Source organism: Ammospiza nelsoni, chromosome 4 (genome assembly GCF_027579445.1).
Source record: "Ammospiza nelsoni isolate bAmmNel1 chromosome 4, bAmmNel1.pri, whole genome shotgun sequence".
In the NCBI taxonomy this organism is placed as follows: Eukaryota; Metazoa; Chordata; class Aves; order Passeriformes; family Passerellidae; genus Ammospiza; species Ammospiza nelsoni.
The window spans coordinates 48,339,842-48,366,391 of NC_080636.1; the positions used below are offsets into that span (position 1 = coordinate 48,339,842).

Consider the following 26,550-nt stretch of genomic DNA (forward strand, 5'->3'; position numbering starts at 1 on the left):
TGATGACATGAATAGAGACTACCATCCCAATTTTCACTGCTCAGTGTTAGGACAGGCAGCAAGAGGAAAGTTTTCTGAAACAACCTGCAGACATTCAGTAAATACTCTGCCCCACGCTTGTTGTGCTGAGCAGAGCAGGCCCCAAACAAATTATAATGGACAAAGTAGAGACTTGTGTTTGCTTTGTTGGGTAAATAATATCATCTCCAGTTGCCTGAAGACTCTCCCACAAGCTGGAAGGTGCAACTGAGATAAAAAATGTCAAGCAATGCTGTTAGTTTAATTATTACTTTCACTAGACACCTGATTTTTATCCCACATTGTAGACAGAATGAATGGATTAGCAATTCTTATTTGAGATGAGCAGTTAAGATTCTGTCATGATCTGGGGGCAAGAGGAGAGATTCAGCAAGCAGGGTGGTCAGGACTGGGAATTGGATAAGTAACAGGAAACCTCTCCTTGGAGAGGTCAGTGTATCAGTTGAGCTTTACTCAGCCTCGTCATGCAGTAAATTGCCCTCAAGATAAGGCAGAGGATAAATTCCCTGAGCAGAGCCTGGGCCCTGCAGAGCAGCTCTCCTGCAGCACAGCCATGGCTTTCGACGGCACGTGGAAAGTGGACAGAAACGAGAACTATGAGAAGTTCATGGAGGCAATGGGTAAGGCTCAGCTCTCCAATCCCTTCTGCAGGAAGAACATCACTCAGCTGAATACAAACTGCCTGACAACTACCTTTGGGCCATCCTGCCCTTTCATTCTTCTCTGCTCTGCCCCTGCATGTAATCTCAAAATATTCTGAGGTCGGGGGGAAGATGCTGAGAAATGTTCTGGTTTTAATTACTCTGCATTAATCTTAAGCAATTCCAAATTTATTTCAGCGGAAAAAAAAAATCTCTACGTCTAGATTTGAGGAAAAGGCTCAGACAACTTGAATGGATAAACTTTAAATCTAATTCTATAGCTGGACTACTATTTTGAAAACATCAAACCAATTTAAACATTCAACAGGGAGGAAATAATCATTCTACAATTTCAGAGAAACACTTGATTCAAGTAATTCTAACATCCTAATATTTACTTGAAGTTTGTACAAAGTGTGCATTATATGGACATAAACCTAACTACTCCAGTTAAGGCAGTGATTTGTATTATATGTGTACTAGTGAACACGGCCTCAATGAAAACTGAAGGACAAATATTTGAGTCAGAACCCTGGAATAAACTCACTTGGCCACATGAAATTGATTTAAAAAAAGACAAATATGATGCTCCAGAGGTTTGGGGTTTTTTTTTTCTGATTTATGTTAACTGATTTTTTTAGGTATTGGCATGATGAAGAGAAAGCTGGGAGCCCATGACAATCTGAAGATCACCATCCAGCAAAATGGGGACAAATTTAATGTCAAAGAAGCCAGCAACTTCCGGACCATCGAGATTGAATTTACTCTGGGAGCCAGCTTTGACTACAGCCTGGCGGATGGGACCGAGCTCACTGTAAGGGCCTTCCTGCACAGTTCAGTATTCCCTGTGTGACAATGACTCTGTAACGTGCAGTTTCCAAATGAATCATGTGTCTTGTGAGCTTGTCATTTCAATTCTCCTTCTGAATCACATGAAATTATCCTGAACGTGACTGTTCAGGAATGCTTGCAGCTTATACAGCAAAGCATAAGGGAGTCTTCACTGTTAAAGGTTCAAGACTGTACCATGGATCTCAGGGTTCCAGAGAGCCCAAAAAGCAGAGCAAGTAGCAATTTTCATAAGGTGAAATCCAGGTGATTTGCAATTTTACTTCTTCTAGTACTCAAGTTCACCACCTAGAGTGGGTATTTGTAAGAAATTACAAATCTCTGTTGATATAATTATTTAAAATTAAGTGTATTGACCAGTAAAAAACACCTAGGTTGGCCATTACGCATTTAAATAAGCCAAGGGTTTCATTAAAATTTCATTTTTACAGCCTTGCTAAAAAGCATTGTTACACTGTTTTAATCTTTTTTTCACTTTTAAGCATTCTACAGCCTTTAAACCAAATCAGTGTCCTAACTGTTGCAAAACATTTGGGCTTTTTTCCATCATAGGGTGCTTGGACCCTGGAAGGAAATAAACTTGTGGCCACATTTACCAGAAAAGACAATGGAAAAGTGCTTAAAGCAACCAGAGAAATCGTGGGTGATGAACTCGTTCAGGTGAGTTAAAAAGTCATTTACACACAAGTTTGTAATAGAATCAACAGAAAAAGTTTTAAAGGCTTTTCTAAAAGTAGAAAATATTTTCTTCAAGCCAAATAACTTCATTTATCTATAGTTAAAATTCTCAGCTGCCTATAAAGAATTTCAAACTCTCTGAACCATAACTGGGAAATGAAACTTTGCAATTCCAGCCACTGATTTTTCCTTCCTAATTTTTTAACAGACCTACCTATACGAAGGAGTTGAGTCCAAGAGATTCTTCAAAAGGGGCTGAGCACTTCACACAGAACTGCACCACAATGAAGGAACAATAAAAGACCATTTTCTACACATCCTCTGCATGGTTTCCTTTCCCTTTCCATCCCCTCACACCACCTCCCTAACAGTAGTTACCTATGCTGAAAACATGGGCTAGTTCTTCATGTTCCTGTTTTGCCTCGAATGAACAAACTCCCATTACCAAACACTTTTTAAAATGTCTTCTGTACCAAGTCCTACTGAAGCGCCACAAAGGCTGCAGAAATTATTTTGCATAAGCAGAACTACAATATTTTTTGCACAAGCTCTCAAATGGAAATTTAGTTTCCTTGCAAAGGCATTTATACTGAGAAACAGTTTCTCTGTGCATTTAATATTGCGCAAAATTATGGGAAAACCAAAAATAAATGAGATAGTACAGATGGGGACGAGGCTTAAAAGGGAAGTACTGTCATTGTTTTGCCCCAAATGTCTAACATACTTCATCTACCACACATGCTTAATCAATACTTGCTATATAAAGACAAATCCATCCTTATTTCTATTGACAGAACTTATAAAGGAAAGCTGCTACCCTTAAGTGCTTGTTTAAGAAAAGTAAGCTCTGTTTAGAAGCACCTGCTTGCAATCTCTTAATAAAATCTCTTAATATCTCCTAATATTGAGGCTAAAAAGGGGTAATAGCTACCAAGAGAAAGGTTTTGTTTCACACACTCCTGGGTTTCTGATAATTCTTCTGGCCACAAAAACGATAGCCCTGATTTCAATATGGGAGTGCACTGGAAGGACTGAGGGTGGCACATCCCAGGTGTGAGTGTGGCATCACGTTGTGCCACTTCGTTTTTTTTTTATTTACTCCTGCAGCTGGGTGTTGTGCACATAAAGCACAACACAATACACTATCTACATGAACTTTTCCACTTTCGTCCCGTGCACAAGCTCCGACTAACCTTAAGGAGTGTATCTTAAAACAATTTTAATTTTCCTAAACTTCTTCACAACAGGATTCCCAAAAGGTCTTCTAGTTTTTCTCAGAGCATAATCTGCTCTCCATGAAACCGCATCGGGAGGAGTTGGTCAATTTTTATTTCCACACAAGCCCCGGCACAGGTGACAGTACTGACCGCCTGCTCTTCCGCAGTGTCCGCATCTCACCTGGCAGGGAGCGGCAGCCAGCAGCGCCCGGGAAGGAATGTCAGCCACCAGCACTGCGGAATCCACATCAAGCACCGCTTATCCCAAAAACAGACGGACAAGCAGAAATACTCTCCGCCTCCAGCGCCTTTACTTCAAGAGCCCACCCTACAAGGCAGAGCCTGAGGCGGGGATTGCAGGGCTTTGGCCGGGGCGGGAACGGGGAGGCGCTGCGTGAGGGGGCAACGGTGGAGCTGTGCCTGAGGCCGGGATTGCGGAGCTTTCCTGAGGCGGGAATAGTGGGGGCTTTGGCCGAGGCGGGAATGGCGGGCCGGTGCCTAAAGCGGGCATTGCAGGGCTTTGGCTGAGGCGGGGATTGCGGTGCGTTCCTGAGGCGGGAATGGGGGGAAAGCTTTGGCTGGGAGGAGCGGGCCGGTGGAGCGGGCCGGTGCTTGAGGCGGGGATTGCGGGGTTTTCCTGAGGCGGGAATGGCGGGGCTGTGCCTGAGGCGGGGACTGCGGGGTTTTCCTGAGGCGGGAATGCCGGGGCTCTGCCTGAGGCGGGGATAGCGGGCTTTCCTGAGGCGGGAATGCCGGGGCTCTGCCTGAGGCGGGGATAGCGGGCTTTCCTGAGGCGGGAATGGTGGAGCCTTGCCTGAGGCGGGAGGGCCGGGGCGGTGCCTGAGGCGGGAGGGGCGGGGCTGCCGCGCGTGACCCCGGGGGCGTGGCCGTGGTACGTGCGCTCCGTTCCCATTGGCCCCGCACCCGGAAGAGCCGCTGGCGCCTGCGCGGTGGGGCCGCCGCCCTGCGTCCCCCTTCCGCCGAGGAGATGGAGGCGGCGGCGCGGCGGCGGCCGCGGGAGCCGGAACGGCAGGAGCGGGAGCGGGAGGATGGTGGGCGGGTGATGTCCCCATCCCTATCGGGACAGTCCTACTGGCTGGACCTGTGGCTCTTCATCCTCTTCGACCTGGCGCTTTTCCTGCTTATCTACCTGCTGCCCTGAGGGCGCGGCCCAGGTGAGGAGCCGCGTTCGGGGGCGGTCGGTCTGTCGGTCGGTCCGTCGGTCGGTAAGCTCCGACGGGCTGTGCCCCGTGGAGGAAAGGGTCCGCTTCAGGAGCGGGCCCTGGGAGCAGCCTCGGCATTCCCACAGCCCCGCCGTGAAGGAGCACAAATTCCTCTCAGGAAACTGGAAATTATTCCAAACCACCGTCAGCTTTGTTTATTTGTTTGCGAGATTTATTATCCGCCGTCTGTTCAGGAGGTGTAATTGATGCTCCTTCCATGTCAGTGTGCTCTGAAAGGCTGTGCAGCGCTGCGAGCATAACCAGACCTTTTCTGTTCCCTGTAGGGCCATCGCCACCGAGGGAATTCTCACCTATTTCGCACCTTACAAACACCGGCGGTGGAGAGGAGGACAATTTGTGCGGGATAACCAACAGGGAACACGGCTCCACTTGAGTGTGGGTGGAGGAGGCACATTTCTGTACTGTGCTATACCGTGATGGAGCTCTGTGTGTCACAAGTGTCACTGTTGGGTTTGGCCTGTGTCCTGCTCGTGTGTCCTGAGCCGTGCCTTGGAGATCCCATATGACAGACTGACTGTGCTTTGTGATTAGTGCCTAAAGGTTTGTTGGGCAGACATAGAAGTGTGCACTGTGTGAATAAAATCCACTGAAAGAACACCCTGCAGAGTGGCTGAGAATAAAACCCAGCTCTTCTGTACACTGAAGTTGTAGCTCAGACCTGTGCCCTCAACAGATGAAGCTTGGCCAGCTGTTCTGCTTCCAAAAAGTTAATCCTGATGGGTTGATGCTGGTTGGTTTTCTATAATACATCTCTCGGTTTATTCTTTCTTTACTTTCAGCAGTTACTGGGCCCTCTGAGGCTCAGTATTTATAGATACAAATATACACATATATAAACATGTCAGTGTTTAACCCAGCAGCAGTGTCTTGTCCTCACTTTCTGATTAAGATAAATCGGGTTCTGCTTTCCTTGCTAGAAACTGTGAAGGAGCTTACAAAAGCAGCCTTGAGTCACTGGCAGATGACACATAAAGATCCCTCCTCCTCCCCGCCCATGGATGGTATAATAGACAGTGGCAGGTAATTAAAAGGTTTCAACATCAATTTCCTCTGTCTCACTAGAGGAAGATTTTCAAACTTAAAGGAAGGAGTCTTTTGCAGTCTCCAGAGAAAGAAACAGGAGCTGAGCGCATGGAGTGAACTTTTTGCCAGGGCACATTTGGGGGAAGCATTTTCAAGCTGTGGGTGAAGGGGATTCAGTTTTCTTTAGCATTTTTCCCTTGGGAATACTAATTTGTAGTTCTGAGAAGTACAGTCCCTGCCTGGTGGTTGTTTTTTTTCCAGGAGTGCATAAAACAAAATAACTGGATTGCAGATACTTGCAGTGCTGAGTGGTTCAGTGTCTTCTCACACAATAAATGAAAATGGCCCAGAATGAGGTTAAATAGGATTTGAGATGCAAAAATAGACAGGTGCTCTTTCTTTTATTTTTATTCAATTGTGAAGACAGTTTTGCTGCTGGCAGTGGTTTGTTCCATGTGTCAGCCCTGTGCTGTGAGAACAGAGATGCTGTGCGCTGCTGGCATTTCTATGGCTGCAGCTACCTGTGAGGTCAGGGTGGTTTCAGAGATCTTGACTCGAGGTGCACAGGAGCCCTGAGCTGTGACTGCATTCTCACAAACACCACAAGGGGAGTTGCAGTTTTTCCTATCAGGCATTAAAAAGTTTAATCTATTTAACAGCTTTATGTACAAATACTTCAGAAGATGAATTTTCCTGTTCAGAAAAGGTGACCAGACCACCATCTCCACAAAAACTTTGAACCATCAGTTAGCAGCATTATCTGTCATGTTAAAAATCTAGTTCTGGACAGCCAACTTTTTTTGGTTTTTTTAAACAAGAAACACAAAAAGAACAGACAATAAAGATTTTAAATGTTTATCTTGATATTTTGAACAAGTAGAACTTTACAAGTAAATATTCCTAAAGACTGAAAAATATATTAATTACAAGACTCATTAATTTCTTTACTGTTACAAAAATTGTCTAGGCTCTTATACAAATCTATAGCTGGGAGGGGACATTTATAAAAAAATAAATAGGCACCCTAGGTAAGTTAAAACGAGTTATCACATATTAGTTAGCAAATATTACATACATACATACATGGAGTGCAGAGGCAAATATAAAAATGAAGGTGCCTTGATTAGCTGTCTGTTTAATCATGAAATACCTGGTAAACATGGGTCACAGAGGAAGCTGTCTGGTGAGATTGCTCCAAGCTAAGCAAGCAAACTGAAGTACACCTAAGTTACTGCAGCTACTTTAGAGAGGAGTTTACCAGTTGTGCTTACTGGGAGCAGAGTTCATTGGTATCAGTAAGAGGCATTCATATTGCTCATGGTACAGAAGTATCAACATTGCTATGCATGTTTAAAAATAAGTGTTCTGACATCATTCACAGTTGTTGCTGTGCTATCCATACATAAAAATACTGTCATTTCAAATACAAGAATTTTTTTTGTTTTTTGCAAAACATAATTTTACAAATTATACATTATTTACAAATTCCAATAATCTTGGTTTTTACATGGGTATTAGAGGACAGTTGTACTTAACTGGCTGTGTATATTATGTAACATGGCTAGGTGAACTAGAAAAGTTTAATTTACAGGTTCTGAAATCTCTCTTAAAAATATTACAAGAGGAATCACCCAAATTCTTACATTTTTAGTGTTCTTCTGTATTCAATTTATTTTCCTACAAAAGGATCATTGTTTAAGTTGCTGTTTACTAGCAGCCATACAGAAACATGCATAGTATTTTCACTATAAATTCTAGAATTCATTTCTTCCCCAAGTGCTACAACAAATTTTGATCAAGAAGGTAGAAAGGTTAATCTGAGATACCTGTTTTGTTGCATATATATCATGTTCCAGTTCTACTGTACGGTACATGTTACTTAAAAGAAAAAAAAAAACTGACCTTGCCACAGAATAACCAAAACTACTGTTTAAATGTTTACCTTGGATAATTGTGCTAAACAATTGCCATGATTTGGTTGAACCACTAAAACACATGTACATAAGGTTATGAACATGAAAAAAAGCTTTTCTGATTTCTTATTATTTTCATAATAAAAGGCATTGATGTTTAGGTGTAATCAGCAGCACCCCAAGTTAACACTCCAATGTCCAATGTGAATAATGGAAAAATTTTACCTTTTTAGGTTGTGCCAGGCTTTGCTATGCTGCCTCAGCACTCAGTAGATGGTTCTGTGCACTGATTTACCTAAACAGATAAAAGCCAAATAAATTTTCCTCCTTGTTACTGAGATAAGTCAGTTTAACAAAAGACAAGGTAAATTCCAGAGCTGCCAAAACTGGAGAAGAGTGATAGAGCAGAGAAAGAGGAACGTGTTCTTTCCATGCTCCCTTAGCCACCAGTCTGGCTGCACATTCAGCCTGACCTGCTAATGCAGACCATATCCATGTGTAGGACTGATCCAAATGGGAAAACATGTTGGTAAAAAAAAAAAGAAAAATGAAAAAAAAAAAGTCAAAATGTGTGATCCCCATGAACCTGGAAAATAAAGGGAAGTTTAATAAATAGCAGCATTGACTTGGCATGCAATTGTAGAATAAGTCAGAACTGAACGTAAGTAGGAATTACTTCTAAAATGTTACAAAATTAATCTGTCATAGTTGCATAACTCCGTATTTAAAATTAGCATCCTATTCTGTTATACTGGTTTGTAACTTAGGAAGTTAAACTTAATAAGTTAAAGTGTACAGCTTAAAGGAAAAAATCTGATAAACGTGTTTAAAAATGTACACTAACAGAGCAGAGGTATTAATAGGAAAGCATTACTGCAGTTGACTTCAATTCCCTTTGAAAGTCTAATTTAACACTTGCAAACCAAAATGGTTTTTAAAGAAGTATTATTATTAAGGCTTTTCAAATAAAAAAGAAATCCTCTGGGTAAACTTGCATTAAAGACACTTGAAGGTTTGTGAAAGCACAGACTACGAGAGACATTGCTTGAAAAAACCATGTCACCTCCTGCTACCTCTGAGGATAAATACTGCTCTGTCGTGACTTCATGTACTGCATTAGTTGTGGTAGCATGCTTCTCCCTTTTGTTAGTCTAAGAACAGTGACCACAGCCTGAAGGAACACTTCATACACTGCAGCTAACCACATCTTCTTACAGAGTTAGTGACATCCAGCTGATCCCACTGCTGCAAGGTGTGCACGCCCAAGGGACCACATGGATACAAACTGAAGACAAGCTGAGTAACAGAGGTAAGCATTAAGGCAACTAGAGTAACAAATCCAAGAACCACAAGGTTAGCACCTCTTCTCTTTGCCTCTATTTGCATATTTGTTTGAACAGTCATAACTCCTAAGCAAGTATAGCCAGCTGGGTACCTGGTTACCACACACACACACAGATTTGAGGTTGTGCCCCTTTACAGACATCATGAAACGCTGAAGTCACATCAAGGTGTGGGCTTCTTGAAGAACCTATTGACTGCAGTGTATTCCTTCTGCATTTGCCTTGTACCTCTGTTCAGGGGTGGGATGCCTGGGCTCCAGAGTGGCAGGGTATGTGGCATTCAGATCTACTGCAGCCGCTGGAGAATGCTTCTCCTTGTGGAAGCTTCCACTCTCTGTGAAATACAGCTTGGGTCTCTGGTGGTACTTGAGCCTGTAGGTGTCAGTCATGCAGCTGTCTACTGAGAAGTAAGTGGTGAGGGACACGTTGTCACTCCCATCCGCATAGGCAGGGCTGGGTCCCGTGTGGCGAGATCCTTTCTTCAGCATGTTCTCAGACACGGTCCAGAACTCATTAACTGATAAGCGAGGTGGAGAATCCGGCTTATGAACAAACACTTCGTTCCCTGGAAAGGGCTCCTTGAGCCTTTGTTCAGCTGGGACTGCACTTGCTTCTGCTGCAGACTTTGAAGGTGCACCTGTTTGCCTCAAGGGACTATTTCGCAACGCTTCTGTTGATTTCACCTCTGCTAGCAAGTTATTCTCTGATCCTGCCAAAGTGCTCAGAGCGTATTTCTTTGGGGGTAAAGGGGGAGGAACGTTCTGGTACACGGCTTCAGGCACCCAGAGGGGATCTGCCCTCCGGAGCAGGTGCCCCATGTGGTCACTGGGAGGGACGGGTGGCACCACCGGGATTTCCTGCAGGCCCTGAGGCACACAGGGCACCAGCCCCGCCTTGGGGCCCAGAGTGTGATGGGACAGACTCCTTGGGTGGTGGGACTGCGGCTGGGCAGGGGGGGGAAAGTCGCTGTGGATGGGCTTCCTGCCACAGGCATTGTCTGGGAAGGGGTGGGGCACGCTGTCTGCACAGAACACCGGCACGTTCAGCTTCTCAAACCTCTCTGCGTGGAGCCACTCGCAAGGGCTCGGCTCGCTTGCCTTGTTCCTGCTGTCTGACTTCACAATCTCTTTGACAGCTGGCTGCAGAGCTGATGATGGGAAAAATTTCCTGTTGGTCTCAGGCATTTCAACTCTAAAATACAAAACCACACAGGATGTGAGTATCCATAAAAACATATGAAAAGGCTCAGATAACGGGGATTTTTTCAAATACACTCTTGGTAAAACTGCTGAAGTATTCAAACCAACAAGAGAGTTAGGATCTGTTCAACAGGATACAGCCCTTGGAGTTGGATTAAATTACTCCAGAGTGCCTTTCATTTGAAATGTAAATGTGCCCCAAGAAGGTAAGATAAATTCCTTCAACATTCAGGACTCCACTCTCTTCTAAACGTCCTTGTGACTCTGATACATCCTTTTTCAAATACTGGATGCTACTTTAAGTTGATAGATTTGTATTTACATTCTTCATTTTTAGGAGATATTGAGCACTTAGAGTTCATATTAGAACAACAAGATCCAGCAGTAGCTTCTAAACACAAATAAACTCTTTTCCCCCTTCCAGGCAAATCTTTCAAAGCTTTATGGTGTGACTGCACTAATCACAAATTGGTTAATTACTGCATGTAGCATAAAATTCCAAACAGGAAAATGTTAAATCCCTCTGTTTCTGGTAAGATGGTTTCAAACCATCTAAGCCAATTGGTGACATTGTCAGCATCAAAATTAAAGACAGTGTTTAGACTCATCAATTATGCAAAATTCAAAAGGAATTGCCTGTCAAAACTATTGAGTGCTTTAACTTGTCAATGCTTAATATTGATTATTGTAACATAACAGAAATCAGTATTTCTTAAACTATTACAGAGGAATATGCCAGTACTGCTTACCTCTTTACTGGAGGACTGGGCACCTGCACATGTAATTCTGTTGGGAAACCAACATGAGGATGAGGTCTGTAGTTAACTTCAGAATTGATCTGGTCTTTCCTCAAATCTGGGGCTAGAAAAAAAAATATTTCATAGTTAACAGACGTAAAATCCAATTCCTTCTTTGTAATTCCTCAGAGATTACAGAAACAAAGAAAATACAACAGGACAATCTCTTTCAAGATTTGAGATTAATCAAAAGAACCATTTTGAAGATAATCTGCACAGAAGGTCAGATCTTAGAATTTGGAGGAAATTTTCTGCATTTTCTTGTTACCAGGAAATAGGTAATTATCACAATTTTGAAGTCCTGTAGACATATTTTCAAGATCACCTTAATATTTAATCTGGGTAAAAGCACATTTTCAAAGGAAGCTTTTCTTAAAAGGGTGTTTATTCAAACATCCAAAGTAATTTAAATGACAAAATAAAACTATGACTTCTAAAAATTCATTATGTGTTACAGTAATTAAACAGAATGAATACTGCAGAGATGGGGTGTGGTTTAGGTTGTTCTGTTTGTGGGTTTTAGCAGCTCAAACCCTAGAGCAGGCTATAAGGCTCACAGAGACACTGGGCAGACAAAGAGCACGGTCACCCACGTGCCCCAGACACACAGCACTGAGTGCCTGGGCCAGCACTACTGCACTCCCACTCCTCAAGCTCCTTTTATTCCCAGGCAAAGAATCCTTCCCTGAAAATACACAAGTTCTGAGCAAGGCAGCTCCTAGTGAGCAGGAAATAAAGGAAGCATTGAAGTGTTCGTGTCAACACCACACAGCATAAACCACTCACTTGCTAAGTGACAAGCAGCAGTCTATTTGTTTAGAGACAGACACTCCACATCTTCCTAATGCCATGATTAGCCCATTAATATCAGTCACCTGCTCTGAAGTCACTCAAAGGAATGGCTTCTTATTTTTATTATTATTATTATTTTTATTAATACAATGGCTTATTTTGGCTGTGTACAGACTACACTCATAACTGCTACACCTATTTCACTTGTTATTTCCTTAAGTTTTAAATATTTAAAGTCTTGGAAGTCTTTAGACTCGTGAACATGTGAGCCAAAACCCCAACAACAGAGCAGAACTGAAGTGAAAACTGTGGGTGTTGCTGTTGGGTGACACTTGTTTTGAGGGTCAATATCGGCCCTATGTTTAGGTGATGTGAGACTTTTAAAGACATGAAATCTTTCACCAAGAACACAGGTAGCAGAGGCTAAAGCAGCACACAGCTCAAGAGACAAAGCCACCATAGGGCTTTCCTCAAGTCTTGAGATGAAAAAAATTTAAAAAGTCATAATAAACAATACCACAACCTTAGAAATAACATTTATGGGAAAATATTCTTACTAATGAGCTCATGCGAGGCACAAGTAATTAACCTGAGAGTTCAAAACAGCTTGTGTGCCACGGAGCTGCCTAGCAGAGAGATAACCAGCACTGAGGTAGTATTTCGCTCAGAAATGTTTCATTCCGCCGCAGGCTGGGATGATTTCCCTGCAATCCCGATTCCCGGAGGAGCCGGGAGGGGGCAGCAGAGGCACATCCAGCCGCGCCAGGCGCTCCGTGCCCGCGGAATTCCAGCCAAATTAAAAATAGATGTGTTATTTTCCTTCTGCTGACAGGACAGCCATGCACGGCTAAAACCAGCTGCCGGCTCGATTGGGAATTTTGGCTCTATGTTCTCTGCAAACCTAAATATGGGACTCACAAGCCCTGCTCGGCTGGAGCCCGGCATCCTTATCAATGGGTCATTAAGAGCTGAGCAATAAACGAAAGGTAATTGTGTTCTGATATATAAACCAGTCTGCTTTTAAGATTTACAGACATCTATTTTCACAGCTGGGTAGTCAATCCAGATTTTCAAGAGATGAACATCCAATCTACAGGTAGCACTAGGCCCACAGACAGGACCAGCAAGGTCTTGTCTAATATATCTCCATTTACACAGACAGAACATGTGCAAAAATCTACCAAGTCCAGCTTCTGTGGGGAAAAAAATCCCAAATGAAAATAAACACAAAACTCCAATGGAAACCTCCAACAAAAACTGAACTCCACATTAAATTCAGCTTCCTCTTTATGGGTTTTAACTGCATGCTTCCTGGAATTTTTTTTAAGATTTCCTAAGTTGTCAGTAAAAAAACCCAGCAACAAAGAAGAATACTTATTGTAACAAATATTTGTGGGCAAATTCCTCTCTCTTAGCCCAGATATTGTCTGTATTCAGTTGAAATAACAGGCAAACTTATTGGAAGTTTTGGAAATGTGGAATAACAGCCTCTCAGTCAAGGAAGTAAATATGTTGTAACTTGTCCAAAATGCAGTATTATCTCTGAAATACAGCGAGCAATCTTCTTTTTAAAAAAGTAAAAAGAAATCCTTTTATTCTAGAAACTTGACTTTTGGGGCAACATTCAGCTGCAAAACCTTTCATAGGTATCTTTATTTTATCATTTGAAGATACCCTAGTAAAGCCTTTATTTGTTTCTCTTTCATGGTAAGTAAACTAAATAGCTACAAAGCTTTAATTCTCTACTCATGTCTTAAAATGTGACATTAATGTACATTGACTGCACATAAGGGTAAGAACTGGATTTCCTTAAGAGCAGCTGCATGTTTTAAATTATTACTATAAATGTTCAGTTTTCCTAAGCATATGAGCTGTCTTCCTGAGTTGTGGTTGGTTTGTGGGGTTTTCTGATGTGACTCATAAGCAAAGGCAATTTGGCTTCTTCTTACACACTAACCAGATCTTCAGAATGATTCTAGATTTCAGTTTGAGTTGGCACATGCTCCTGAACTGAACAATGGGAAAACCATCAAAATTAATAATCTTTCTTTAACTTCCAAAACATGAGATTGGAAATCTTGCCCTCACACTGTTCATGTCTCAGGTTTTTCATACTCAAAAAATTTTGCCTCCTCAGCTCACGGATTCCAAACTTTATAAACACAAAGTGATTACTATAAATAATGGATACTACCTCTGCTTACTCAATATTTACATTTTCCTGTCAAAATCTGACCACACAATTTAGGGATTGGCTTTGTGGGACCTTTGTTTCAGTACTACAGTTATCCACTGCTAACTGCCCCTGTAAGGAGCAGCCACTTGCTCTCCCAACCACCATGTGATCCAGCTTATAATGTTCTGACAATAAGTTTATTTTGGTTAAGTCAGGGACAGGATTCCACAAGTGCTGAACAGTAACCTCATTCAGCTCCAGTAAAAAACAAGGAGCTGCTAAAGCACAGTTACACAAACAGTGGGCATAATTAGAAGTCCAACATTATTTCCATAAGAAGTTTTCCACACAAGAAAACCACTCCAACTTTTTTTTTTGGAGTTGCCATGAGAGGCTAACAAAGATTTCTTACATTCCATTCCTCTCTCAGAAAGGACTGAGCATTTGTTTTTTTAAAGTTCTATTTTCTGGGAGTTCTTCATATTCAGAGGTGGAACACAAGGTAATATGCCTGATATATTACACAAGGTAATGTACTGATACCTGTAAATGACTGCTGTTGTCCTTGCTAAAGGTGTCCTGACACACTTTTTCACAACCCAAAAACTGAGTCCAAATAAACTCTTAACCTCACGTAAATGTAAAATTATCAAATTCTTCACATCTCTTTTTGGTCACTTCCATTAGAATTACTATTTTCTAAAATGGAGCTCAATACATGCAATTTTTATAAGAAGCTTTTTAACACATATCTACTGAATCAGAATAATTGAATAGGTGGGATCCTATCACCAATTTCTTTATGGTATCTTGGAGGATCACATAGAATCACTATACTTTTTTAAAGAAAATGTAGGATGCATGTTGAAAGCTTTAAGTAATCTTAAATCTCTCCAGAGAACAATTCATTGCTTTAACCCACTCATTTTTAATGCCTAAAGAGTATTTAAGTATTTTTCACTGTTTTTTTTCCCCCTTTTTCCTATCCAGCTGTATTTGATAAAAATGGTATAGTACAGAACTAAAGCAGAATAAACCTCATGCAAATCAGATCTTTGCGTTCCATGCTACTCATTTTTGGTTGTTTTTTTTTTTTGTTTCCTTGTTTTGGGTTGTCAAAATAAGCAAATATGAAATTACTTTTCTTTCTGCACTAAAAACAAAATTAGAAAAAGGACAGAGAAGGTAGAAGTGGCATGGCAACATCCCCACCCCCACTTTAAGTCCTAGGAGAAACTATACTATACATTATTTGAAAAAAAGTATGATATCTATAAAAATCAAATGTTTCCTGAGGAAGTGGCCTAATATTTATTGCCCCTCTTTGTACAAGCACCCTCCCATTGTTTCAACAACAGCAGATAATGATTTTGGCTGGCCTCAGGCTGACCTATAATATTTATATACCAAGGCATTTATCAACTTTCTAAAACCCTAGCAGACATATTAGTATGTAAAAGGAAGTAGACTTCCTTATTACAAGTGTTTCTTCCTGATACTGCTTCATATCTAGGAGGAAAACAAATGGTGCCACAGTCCACCCAGACATTTAAAAAAAGTCTTGCTTAGTATCCACCAAGAAATCTCCTGGAGAAGCTTCTGGGGAACCCACAGGGAGTGAGCCAAATTACCATGTCATCTCTGGTAGGGATTTCTGGGGTTTGGGGCTGGGGGGAAGAGAAATTCTGGTATATCTACAATAGTTTTTGAAAACTTCATTTTTATATGGGTTCTTACCATGGAAGCTTCTGTTCTGCTGGGGTACTGAATGTACCACACTGTCAGCTTTTTTGGTTGGCAAGCTCTGTTCACTGTAACAGAAGCACATGTGTGATTACAGCATTGAAACTGTTAAACAGACACCACTGGTCACCTAATCCAATTTATTTGTAGGTATAAATATCTTAAGTGTAACCTGTTAATCAGCATTCCATCTTGTCCATTTTCCTAATTTGATAATTTGCTATTTATTAATTCTTTGTTTTGGTAACAAATATTATTTCAAGTTTTGATTGCCACTTGGTATCTCGTTCATAGGGATTGTCATTTGATTTTTTCCCCTAAAAGTTGAATAGAACTGGAAGATCACAGCTACAAACCCAAAAGGAGAGGGAAAAAAAATTATCAGAGGATTTACTAAATCTTGCTGGCTTAGATAAGCAGAAAACATGCATTACTAATCCAGATAAGAAGCTGACAAACACTCTGCCAATTTCTACCTTCTACAGGAGTAAGGCAGGGAAGAAGATACATGGGGGCAAAAGTTCAATTAAAAAAAAAAAACTTTTAATAAAAGGACACAAAACCAAGAAAAATACTGAAAGAAATATGAGGAATGAAAAACAGTAATATTTCCACTTTCTAAAAGGACTTTCAAGTCATTTATTTGTATTTTTGGGGATTTATGAGACAGAGTCTGAAAGGTTAGCAGGGAACTAGTAGGTATTGCCAGCCAGTTGAAATTACCAGTCATATAAAGCATGTGTGGAAGTCCCAGGAAGTCAGTTGTATTTTGATAAAGTATGATTCTTTCTTTCTTTGACATTGTTGTTGAAACAACAATGTCAGCAGCTTCTTAAAGAACTACACTGTTAGAAATTTATCATATTCTCTCTCACAAAATGATACATTTGGGCGCCCCATTGTCTCTTGGGCATGCTTAAAATGAGAGTTTCAACTGTCCAAAATCACTGTTTGAGGCAACCATCAAACACTGAAAATACAACCATGAGTTGGAGCAGCTTTACACGTAATTATGTCATTAACTAATGAAAGCCCATCAGGTTTTTGCATAGTGGAATTTTGTACAATTTGGTGGGAGGCACAAAGGGGAGAATGGCAAATAGCAGCATATGAAAGGGCCTTGGCCTTTCTCTTTTCCAGTGAAATAAGTTGCCATGAAAATATACATTTGAAAATTTCCTTGGATCTAGCAAATCAGATCTATCAAAGAGAGTTGGGCTTGGGCTCCCAACTGTGCTCTTCCATTTAATGTATGCAAATTAGATTTGAAAGAAGAATGGGTTATAGAAGGATCTGCATTCTACACACAGTTTGAGATACACGATACTGAAAACTGCATGTGGAAGGATTATAACTTCCTATTTCAATCATCACATAAATTTAAGTTGGAATGGACCTCTTCAGATCATCAAGTCCAACCAGTTTAATAACTTTATACTTTTCAGCAAAGATTTATTTCAGACAGGTCAATCAATTACCAAGTGTTCAATACATATCTGATGTGATCTAGAAAACTGAATTTCTGCACTATGACTGGTAACAGCACCCAAAATTCACCTGCTGCCACTCCCATCTCCTTGTCAGGGCCTGAACCAATGTTACAGGTGTGATTAAAAGGGACACTATTATTCCACAGCGGATGGAAAGTTACACAGTCTAAAATCTTGTAAGTAAAGGAGTGTAGCAATTACTACAAATGAACACACCCTGCCCCTCAGCAGGGCTTAGCAGTTCTGGCTCAGTGCCTCAGTAACTGGCTCAGTGCCTCCCAAAGAGAACCAGAGTGAAGGTAGATTGAACATTTAATTGCCCACACCCTTATTTCTAGATACACTTTAGCTTTCCACATACCTGACATCAAGCAAGTTTCAATGCATGTTTTCCTGGATGGTTTTGGTTTTGAAGAACACACAAACGTTAGAACAGGTTATTTTTCCGTAAATGCAACCTATGCAAGCTCTAAGAGAACTAGCATTACCTGCAGGAAGCACTTTCCTTCACATTCTTGGCATCTGCTGTATTGATTCCTTCAATAACAGGGGAGTCTGGATTTGCAGAGCCGTTGCTGATATGGTCACTGCTTTCATACCCAGATTCTGTCCTCTGAATTTGCCAGTTATCACCATGGATTTTTCTCTCTGTAAATCCCTTGCTTTTTTCAGCATTCCCTTTTCCCTCAGAATCCAGTGAACTTCGACTTCCTGTATCCTGTTTTGTCTCATCTTCATAGATAGTCATTAAACCCTTCTGCATTTGGTTCTCCTTGGGCCAGTGGTTAAAGCCCCGCTCCTTTTCATGCTTAGATTTACTGCTCAGGTTTGCTTTGTGCTTTGGGCTGTGCTGCTTCTTCTCAGTGTCACTGAAAATGCTGTCTACATTCAGTGTCTCTCTCATTGGTTTCCAACCTTTACTCCTGCTCCTCATACTTCCTTTGTCCCTGGAGTCCTGGCTGGTGTCCGTGTCGTAGCCAGTGACGCCATCGCTCCGAATCCTTGTCACTGCTTTGTCCCCTGCAGGAGAAGGTTCTGGTTTGTTTGATCCAAGCCCATGTGCAGAAAGCTTTGCCTGCTGAGGTGCTTGGCTCTCGTGCCTGTAGGGGCCCCTTCCCTGGCTGCCGTAGATGCGCTGATCCGCACAGTGCCTCAGTCCATTGCCGACTGGAGGAGACCCTGACTTGGCACTGGAACGCTCTTCCCCAACCAAGTCTGACAAGAACAAAAGGAAAAAACTTCCATTACAGTTCTCATTCATGTTTCATAGAATGATTTGTGTTGGAATGGACTTCAATGTTCATCAAATTTCCCGCTGCCTTGCCACAGGCAGGGACACCTTCTACCATAGCCCCATCCAACCTGGCCTTGAACACTTCCAGGGAGGAAGCAGTCATTTAACTGATATTGTTTAATGTTCTTACAGTGTCTCTACAAATCCAGTATGTGTTTTAGCATACTGAAAACTGGGAAAGTGTGATCTTACAGTATGGTCTCTTAAAAGGAGAAAAAAATCTGCACAAGCAGCATTGATGCTAAAAGTTAGTTAATCCATTGGTTCTCTGGTTATATTTTTAAAATGTACCTCTTTGTCTCCCAGACTCTTTCCTTAGTCCTCTGTCTGCATCTTTCCGTACAGATGTCAAGTTTTTCATGTCAGCAGCTTTCTGGGCACACTCTCTGGATAAATCCTTCAGCCTGTCCTTCTGCTCACTGTATCCTAACTTGGCTGCAAAAAATACTTCTTGTCAAACATCCTTGCTCAAAAGTCATTCACCACCAAAACACATAAACATACTTATGGAGTAAGATTTAGGTTTTAGTGTTAGGACTACATAAACTGACTAATGAATTGTTTGACACAGATTAGGAGTGTGTGATTTCTTTCCAACCATAAGATCAAGTCCATTTACATCCAGGACTAGAAATCATGCTGATATCAGAGTATTCCTGGGGAAAAGTGTACTCAAGTAGCCAGTGACCAACAGAGCCACACCTCAGCCTCAGGTCACTGATGTGCCTTTTAATCAGCAACATCACTGGAAAGCTCGATAGTGTTTGAGAAATGGAACAAGGCCTCAAGAGCCACTGAAGTTAAAGCATAACAAAGGTAATAAATATTCTGCATTTACAGCCCTCTCTGGAAAAGTTAACATTCCATGGCAGATATTCAGATATTACTTAAACATTGAGAAAATCTTTGAATAACAACTGAGTCAGTGATGGAATTTTTTCCCTTAGAAATAGTTCTAGTCCCGAGGTTAGAACCCCCCTGAAATGCTATCAGCTGAAATGTTTCATATAAAACACATCTGGTTTGGCTTTTTGGGGGTGGTAGTAGGGAATACTCACCTGGACCTCTACCACCACTTGCTTGAATATGGCTTCTAGTGAATGCTGGATTATCTGGCTGAAGTTTTTTATTACTCCTTTGACTAGTGGAATCTCCAATTCCATTCTCTTTCACGTGGTCTGATTTAGCAGCCAAATGCTTTTCAAATCCTATGAAACAACATATTTTTCTTTAGAAATAAAAAGCTTCCTAATTTAAATTTCTACTATGTAAAATTTTAAAAAGAGACAGCTTTTTCATTCTGGATTAAAAAGCCAGAAGAGAAACATCACCAAAAACCACACTACATTTCAATAGACTAGGCATTAAGGTTCTCTAATATTTTATATACTGCCATATTTATAGTAGTAGCCTGCAGTGAAACAGGGTCCTCAATTCTTTGCTGCCTGAAGTAATCTATGTTCTATTGCTGCACATGTTGTGAAGAATAACATGTCAAAAGCAATTTTCCTTTTATTTAAGTTCCTTGTAAGTTCTGCTTAGCATGAAATTAAAAAAGCCAACCTGAGACAGCAGTACAAATTACAGAACCAAAAGACTGGATTCTTTTTCCCATTACCCATTAGTCTCAATTTGTATCCCCTTATTAACAGGTCTAATACTAAGTATACACACTAATCTCTTTTCTTTTGAGACTCTTTGGATAATTATTGATAACAGTATTTCAGAACAAAGCAGCCAATCCATTTTTTCTCCGTTATAGTGCCCATTTCAGAAATACAAATGATACTGTTATTAAAAAACCCCATATATCTAATTACCCAGGTCTTCCCCATTTCCTCCTGCTGCTTTGCATTGAGACCAGTGAATAATCTGCTTTGGTGCATCTTCTGGAGACACAGCTGTGCCATCTGGGTTAGCATAAAATAGCAGCAATGGTTGGAAGTGACACCGAATGCACCTGGACACCACATCTTTCCATTTTGTTCCAATCTAAGAAAAAACAAAAAAACAAAATCCCAAAACTTTATCAACAGTGCTGAACCCAAATATGGAAAGAGTAATTCACTAAGCAAGAGACACCAACTGCCTAATTCCAAATGTACATAAGATACAACATTTTAGCACAATGGGTTGCATAAATGGCAACAAAAAGACAGAACTAGCACTGTAAGGGCTAAAAATCAGATCATGTTACCTCTTTGACATTAGCATCATCAAACAGCACCCATTTGCAGCTCTTGGTGTGAAAGGCAAAGGCACAGTAATGTCGGCTCGTGTAGCAAATCATTCCCACCAGGAAGAGCTCACTGTTTTTGGCATTTTCATCTGTAACCCTATAAAACAGCTGTAAAAATGATTACGTATTTTAAAACATGTGCAAAACACAGCCTCAGTTTCCTGACCTACTGCTAGCATTTCACCAAGGCAACTGTTACTTAATGTCCTGTTGTATTATACAATTTTTCCTGAGCATAAATACTCATTTTTGCACTTACTATGTCTACTTTGACTTTTTTGGGGTTTTTTGTGTTTGAAAGAGTAAAGTATTAATGCTCTGGAATAATTCCACAAATTTCAAACTGATATTCCTAGATTTTCAATGAGGAAGTCTCCTGATTAATCATTGTACTTAGGGACAAAACACTTCCAACAGGACCTTTTCCTCTCACAGAAACTACATCAAGCAGCACACTATAAAGAACTGTAAAAGTAGATATAAACTTCATATATTTATATCTACTTTATGTCAAGTTAAGTCGCACTTATAAAAAGTACATATGAATATCTCTATTTTTTATATATTCACGTATACATAAAATAAAAAGTAAAATGAAATTCTAGAAAAAGCAAAGAGTAAGTTTTAGGTCAGATACCCCTGGAAGATAAAGTTGTGTTGCCAGATTCCGCATAACCTCTTCTGTCAGGTCGGAGTGTTCTGAATCCCAGACCAAACCGATGGTGACAATCTCAGGACAATTCATAAGAACACGACGAATTTTTATTTTTTGACCACAATTACTCTAGAAAAAAGGAAACAAAAACCATGATGGGAAGGAAAACAAAAGTGCCCAAAGGTGAGTCACAACACAAGAATTAGTTCAAAGAAACAACTCTGCAATGTCTTTAATCCCAAAATTTAGTTATGGTGTTTGTTCCCAACAATTAAAGGATAACATTCTTCATCATAAAAATACTTTGATGAAGACTACAGCTTACCTTCTATATTTAATCAATACCTCAAAACAAATCTCTATAACTGGAACAATAAAACATAAGTGTAAGAGCTTTCTTTGCCCTAAGTTGACTGCTCTGAAGCAGCAACTCCACCCTGCTTGTAGAGGAATACTTCTGGCCTGATTTAACATCCCAAAAAGTTCTCCCTTGTATCCCCAAGTCATGAAACATTTTTGTTTACTTACAGGACACTTTCTGTAGTCATCAGCAGTATTTGCTGCCTGCAGCAATTCCGCAAACATTTCTGGCTTGAGACGCTCATGCCTCTCCATCATTTTTTCTACTTCATTACTGCAAAAAATAAATTACATACCTATGGATCTCCCTTCTAAAGAGTAACAGATTTTAATTAATTGTATTGTATAACTAAAAAGAAGACACACAGCAGTAAAACAGTAGAAATGCAAATTTTTTTGTCAAGCCCTCTCTACATCTTGATTTGAAATCCAAATGCTGTTTTTGAACAGTATTTCAAAAGGACATTGCAACCAAGAAAATCCATATTAATTTTTAACACTTAAAAGTTGGGCATGCTTTTGCATATTATTAGAAGGGTGCATATAGAAAAATGAGTAACAAGAATAAAATACATTTCTTACCACAGGGCTGTGGTGGAAATGTAACGCACAAATTCCGTAAAAGGCAATGGATCTGATGATGCTCCACAACTGCGACACACACACTAAAAAAAAAACAAAAACAACTTTTGCTTTAATTTACTAAGGAAAGAGAAAACAAGGTATTTGTTAAACCAATCAAATGAAGGCCTGACCTGCTCATACAGGGTCATAGCAAACTTCTGGTGAGAAATGCAGGACTTCGAAGTGCACATATCTGTTTCACTGTTTGGCACTAAGTGGAAATGAATCCTCTCAAGGATATTTTCCTAAAAAGAAATAATAATATAAATGTAAACTGAACTGATGAAGTTAGAACACATGATGAACATTACAATGTAGTACTCCAACTATGCCCCTTGGCTCCAAAATGCTGTGGCTGCAATGAGCTTGTCCTCTGAATTAGCAAGGCCATTTTTTCCTTTTGTCAAAAACATCAAAGGTAAAGGAAAGAAGTGAATCTATTCAGGTAGATCAGATAGATGATTCGTTCAGGAGTCCAAATGCATTTTGAGTAGATGGAACAGTAATAAGAGGCTCTCTTTCATGACTGCAAGATCCCAAATAGCCTCTTTCAGGAGTTTTGCACTGGATTTTCCTACATATGTGAAGAAACCTCTAGCAGGTAGGAATTAATTTGTGGATACTCCCAAAGGATGTCCAAAGCTAAAAGTAACTGAAGCAGCAACCATATTTCCTGCCCCTCAAATCCATGTCTGAATGTTAATACTGCAGGTGTTTCATGGTGAACATTTTCACTGTCTAACACAGGAGCTTTTAGGAAGTTTTCTTTAGCAGACTTCTGTGACATCTGGAGTCACCTTTAAGGGTCACAGCAGTGGCTTGTGTTTTTCAGTAAGACACTGCACTGAAGCAGAAAGTAACTACAGGAAAATCTTGCAGTATTTTTTCACTCTTGGGTAAGACAATGGAAATCTCTTCTGCAGCAGAATTCAGCAATGCGCTGGCCAGTTGTATTTCAATAGCTGGTGACCCAATACTTCAAGGAACAGACAATATATTCAAATCCATAGGTGCTTCTCCTGAGAAGACAACTTTTCTCTCCATCAAAATATTTTGGAGAATGACTCAGAGTTCATCATCAGCTATGAAGTTAAGGGAGCAAAGTATGGAACAAATGCAAGAATACTCCATCGAGTACTCCATCTTCCTTACCTGACACTGTTACTCCATGTGTCTGTTGCCCTAAACAGGCATAAAGAAGCTCAGCAGGATTATGTTATTTAAATCCTACCCACGAGCCTGGAGCTAACAAAACCCCTAAACTAACTCTGCTAGAAGTCAACTCAACCCTCATGAAGACACTTACAAAGCATTCTGCTGCATCATCCATGAAGCCCAGCTGGAAGCGCTGCTCATCCTTGAAGCTCTCGGCGAGGGCGTGTCTCATGTTGTCCGACGGGAGGGCTTTCTCTCGGCTGTGCTGGAACTGGGAAAAGATGGCCTAGGAGCAAATGCAGAGCTTACTTAGCTTCATTAACCACTTGGCTAGACACTGTGCTTCTGCACAAATGCATCAGTTCTTGCATAAACATGTGAAATGTTCATAAACACAATGCTTATAAATTTCAAAATTACTGTTTTCAAGCTACTACATTTGTATTCTGCTGATTCCTCTATAAGAAGTTATGGTACCAAACTAAACACTGAACCTGTAGAACAACAACATACAAATACAAAGCTAAAAGTGATTGACTTGAGCTCCCAGAGGCATCACAAGCCCTGTTCTGTAATTATACAGCTTTTTTAATTTGGCCCCTGGAATAGCCGTTCATCCAGATGTATCTCATGTCTACAGACAGAGTATATTTCTTAGGACATAATGTAATACCACTCATGATTCACTAAATAATGTGATATTTACTGCTTAGGAGGGGACTATATCTTTATTAAAGTTATGAACCTCCCATAAATTAGATAGAATGCCAATAATCCTTGCTATGAAATTAGCTCAGTGCTGAACCAGTGCACACAACACAAGAGAAAAGGTCAATATCTGCAGTTCTGGGACATGATAATAAATTGCACTTGGTTTTTAATTCATTTCCCAGAAGAGAGAGTTGGCTGCTACTTTTCTTTTTGGCAGGGATATCCATCCAAGTGAGCTCATCATTTAGCAAGTAAAGGAGGTTGATTCTGAAAGAACTGAAAGGTAAAAGCTATTAAACGAATTACAGATTTGCAGATATTTAAAGGTGTCTTCCCCAGTCAAGAACTCTAAGTCAAACTTTAGAGAGAACCTAAGAGACTAATGACAAAGCAAGTCAGGAGAAGCCATGTAAAACATAAATAAGGATAGGCATTCTTCACATTGGCTTCCTATGGTTAAAATCTGTTGGATAGAAGGCAAAGATAAAACAGAGAAGCCAAGTTTCACTGCTAACAAAAAGTATTGTTTTAACCATGATGCCTTCCAGGGTGTCTCTCAAGTATTTAATCTTTCCTCTCAAAACAAAAAGCAGGGACTACTGACAAATATTACAGCCATTACTATCTCCATGCAAACATTCAAAATGAAGCTTTTAGCAGATCTGCTTTCAAAGCATTTATCACTCCTTATTTTGGCTGCCAGGTCATTTTTTGTTATGCAACATAGTTTTATATGTCCAGCTAAAAAAAAAAAAAAAATACAAGCAGTACAGATAAGGAGGTGTGCAGACAGGTATGCTCAGTTTAGTGGCCTGCACAGTCCAAGTTCCAGAATTTACTGGCTATGCTTTTAGTTCATAGGAGAAGCTGACAGAGATAAAATATCCTTCATTGTTAAACATATAAGAAGGGTTACAATAGCCTAAGAGCATAAAAAGAACCCCAAGCCAACCAAAAAATCCACTCAAGTCACAAACAAGTCACTGTTTATCCTCATCCAGTGTATATATTGCATGGAAATTAACATGTCCAAGATTTTGAACACAGAACAAACAGAATTACTCAATCAGTGTCTTAAAGAGACAAGAAAGCAAAACCAGTAGTGTACAGAACAGCAGGGGACAGACCCTTCCAAATAATTTAAGCATTCTTTTTTGAGGCGAGTACATAGGCCATTGAGTTAAATATCACAAATACATTGTTAAAAAAATAACTTATGCCATTCTAACCAACTCCAGAACCCTGCAAAATTTCTTTACATACAAGAAAATATTTCTCTAACAAACATTTGTTAAACATGTCCTTAAATCTAAATTGCTTCTTTACAAAAAGAATTACTTGGTCACCCAGGGATAGGTATGATACAGACACACACTTCCAAAAAAATAATTTAATTTGGTTTTCCCTCATTGTGAAATACGATTTTTCCAGAATTTTTAATCTACCTTTAAAGCGCAAAATATGCAGGCATCTCCTTGACACACGTGTCCAGTTAAACCTCTTAAACTTCGTCGAAATATGTCAAGTTGCCATAATACCTGTAAAACCAAAGAGAAAATCAGTAATCAGTTCTGAAAGTTCTTTGCTTACACAACATACAGTAGATTTTAATAGTTTTTTTATTTCACATAACATACAACTTAACTATCAGCATTGCTGCAGGAAATGTGGGTTTTTTCCATTATTTGGTAACTTACGGAGGTGGAAATGAAAGTTTTACATTCAGCACTTAAAATTTAGATCTGTCTTTTAAACTTTTTAACACAATGTATTTTGGAGAAAGAGCTGAAGTACTCTCAAGGAAACAAGCAGCAATGTAAACCCCGTACAGGGACTGCAGCAGTTTTCTTAAAGCTCTACATAAGAGTTAAGTCCTATATGATATTCTTACAGTCTCTTATCAAAATGATTGCTGAAATACATTTGTTCTTCCACAGATTAAAATAATCCTGGTGCTTACTCTTATATGGGTAAATATCCCACAAAAATGTAATAACAGCTTGGCTACACCCACTGCTTTCAATATCTAATGTCTTGGGTACACATGAAGTAAAGCAGTTCAGAAAGTTGTCCATTGAAGAAATAAAACCCCTAAAAATGAGTTGTCAAGAGGCACAGTAAGCCAACAGCTGCAAATTCAGGGGGGAAAAGATATCCTATCTATAAACATAAAAGCTAAAATGAAATAGGATGTGTTGGAAACCAAAAGTCCAAAGCTCAGTTCTGAAGGTGGAGCAGAGGTTAAAAGAAAAGAAAGGAACACATTCTTCCTTGTAAAAGAGCAGTCACCAACCATCTGCCCCTGCTTGATAAACAGCACTGGGTTGTGAATTGTAGGATTGTCTGAAAGTAGAACTAAAAATTACTT

At 40.2% G+C, this 26,550-nt stretch overlaps 2 protein-coding genes and 1 long non-coding RNA gene across 4 annotated transcripts in view; 2 read left to right on the forward strand and 1 right to left on the reverse strand.

The window, feature by feature from the left end:
• The first annotated feature begins 592 nt into the window (after positions 1-592).
• FABP2 (fatty acid binding protein 2) lies at positions 593-2,466 on the forward strand. Its single transcript, XM_059471172.1, has 4 exons — positions 593-659; positions 1,322-1,494; positions 2,082-2,189; positions 2,416-2,466. Exons 1-4 carry the CDS (start codon positions 593-595, stop codon positions 2,464-2,466), a joined length of 399 nt encoding a protein of 132 aa, XP_059327155.1.
• A 1,907-nt stretch (positions 2,467-4,373) lies between these two features.
• LOC132071988 (uncharacterized) lies at positions 4,374-5,527 on the forward strand. The gene is made up of 2 exons (XR_009418276.1): positions 4,374-4,599; positions 4,932-5,527. It is a non-coding gene; the product is annotated as an uncharacterized LOC132071988 (long non-coding RNA).
• Positions 5,528-6,530: 1,003 nt separating this feature from the next.
• The window catches only part of USP53 (ubiquitin specific peptidase 53), a 28,362-nt gene continuing 8,342 nt past the window's right edge, over positions 6,531-26,550 (reverse strand). For both annotated transcript variants that reach the window (XM_059469851.1, XM_059469850.1), the window contains exons 3-16: positions 25,628-25,720; positions 23,623-23,757; positions 22,448-22,561; positions 22,275-22,357; positions 21,861-21,966; positions 21,315-21,461; positions 20,636-20,785; positions 20,259-20,430; positions 19,497-19,646; positions 18,730-18,873; positions 17,633-18,359; positions 15,649-15,722; positions 10,896-11,007; positions 6,531-10,138 (exon numbers count right to left, since the gene is read on the reverse strand). In XM_059469851.1, coding sequence (XP_059325834.1) covers positions 9,136-10,138; positions 10,896-11,007; positions 15,649-15,722; positions 17,633-18,359; positions 18,730-18,873; positions 19,497-19,646; positions 20,259-20,430; positions 20,636-20,785; positions 21,315-21,461; positions 21,861-21,966; positions 22,275-22,357; positions 22,448-22,561; positions 23,623-23,757; positions 25,628-25,720 — 3,210 coding nt within the window. In that variant the 3' untranslated portion in view covers positions 6,531-9,135. The remainder of the gene's footprint in view (positions 10,139-10,895; positions 11,008-15,648; positions 15,723-17,632; positions 18,360-18,729; positions 18,874-19,496; positions 19,647-20,258; positions 20,431-20,635; positions 20,786-21,314; positions 21,462-21,860; positions 21,967-22,274; positions 22,358-22,447; positions 22,562-23,622; positions 23,758-25,627; positions 25,721-26,550) is intronic.

Bases quoted from the DNA above. Each gene is read 5' to 3' on its own strand.
- FABP2 (XM_059471172.1), top strand. From the start codon at position 593: ATGGCTTTCGACGGCACGTGGAAAGTGGACAGAAACGAGAACTATGAG. The intron at 660-1,321 runs GTAAGGCTCAGC...TGATTTTTTTAG, and splicing joins GAAGTTCATGGAGGCAATGG to GTATTGGCATGATGAAGAGA. The intron at 2,190-2,415 runs GTGAGTTAAAAA...ATTTTTTAACAG, and splicing joins TGGGTGATGAACTCGTTCAG to ACCTACCTATACGAAGGAGT.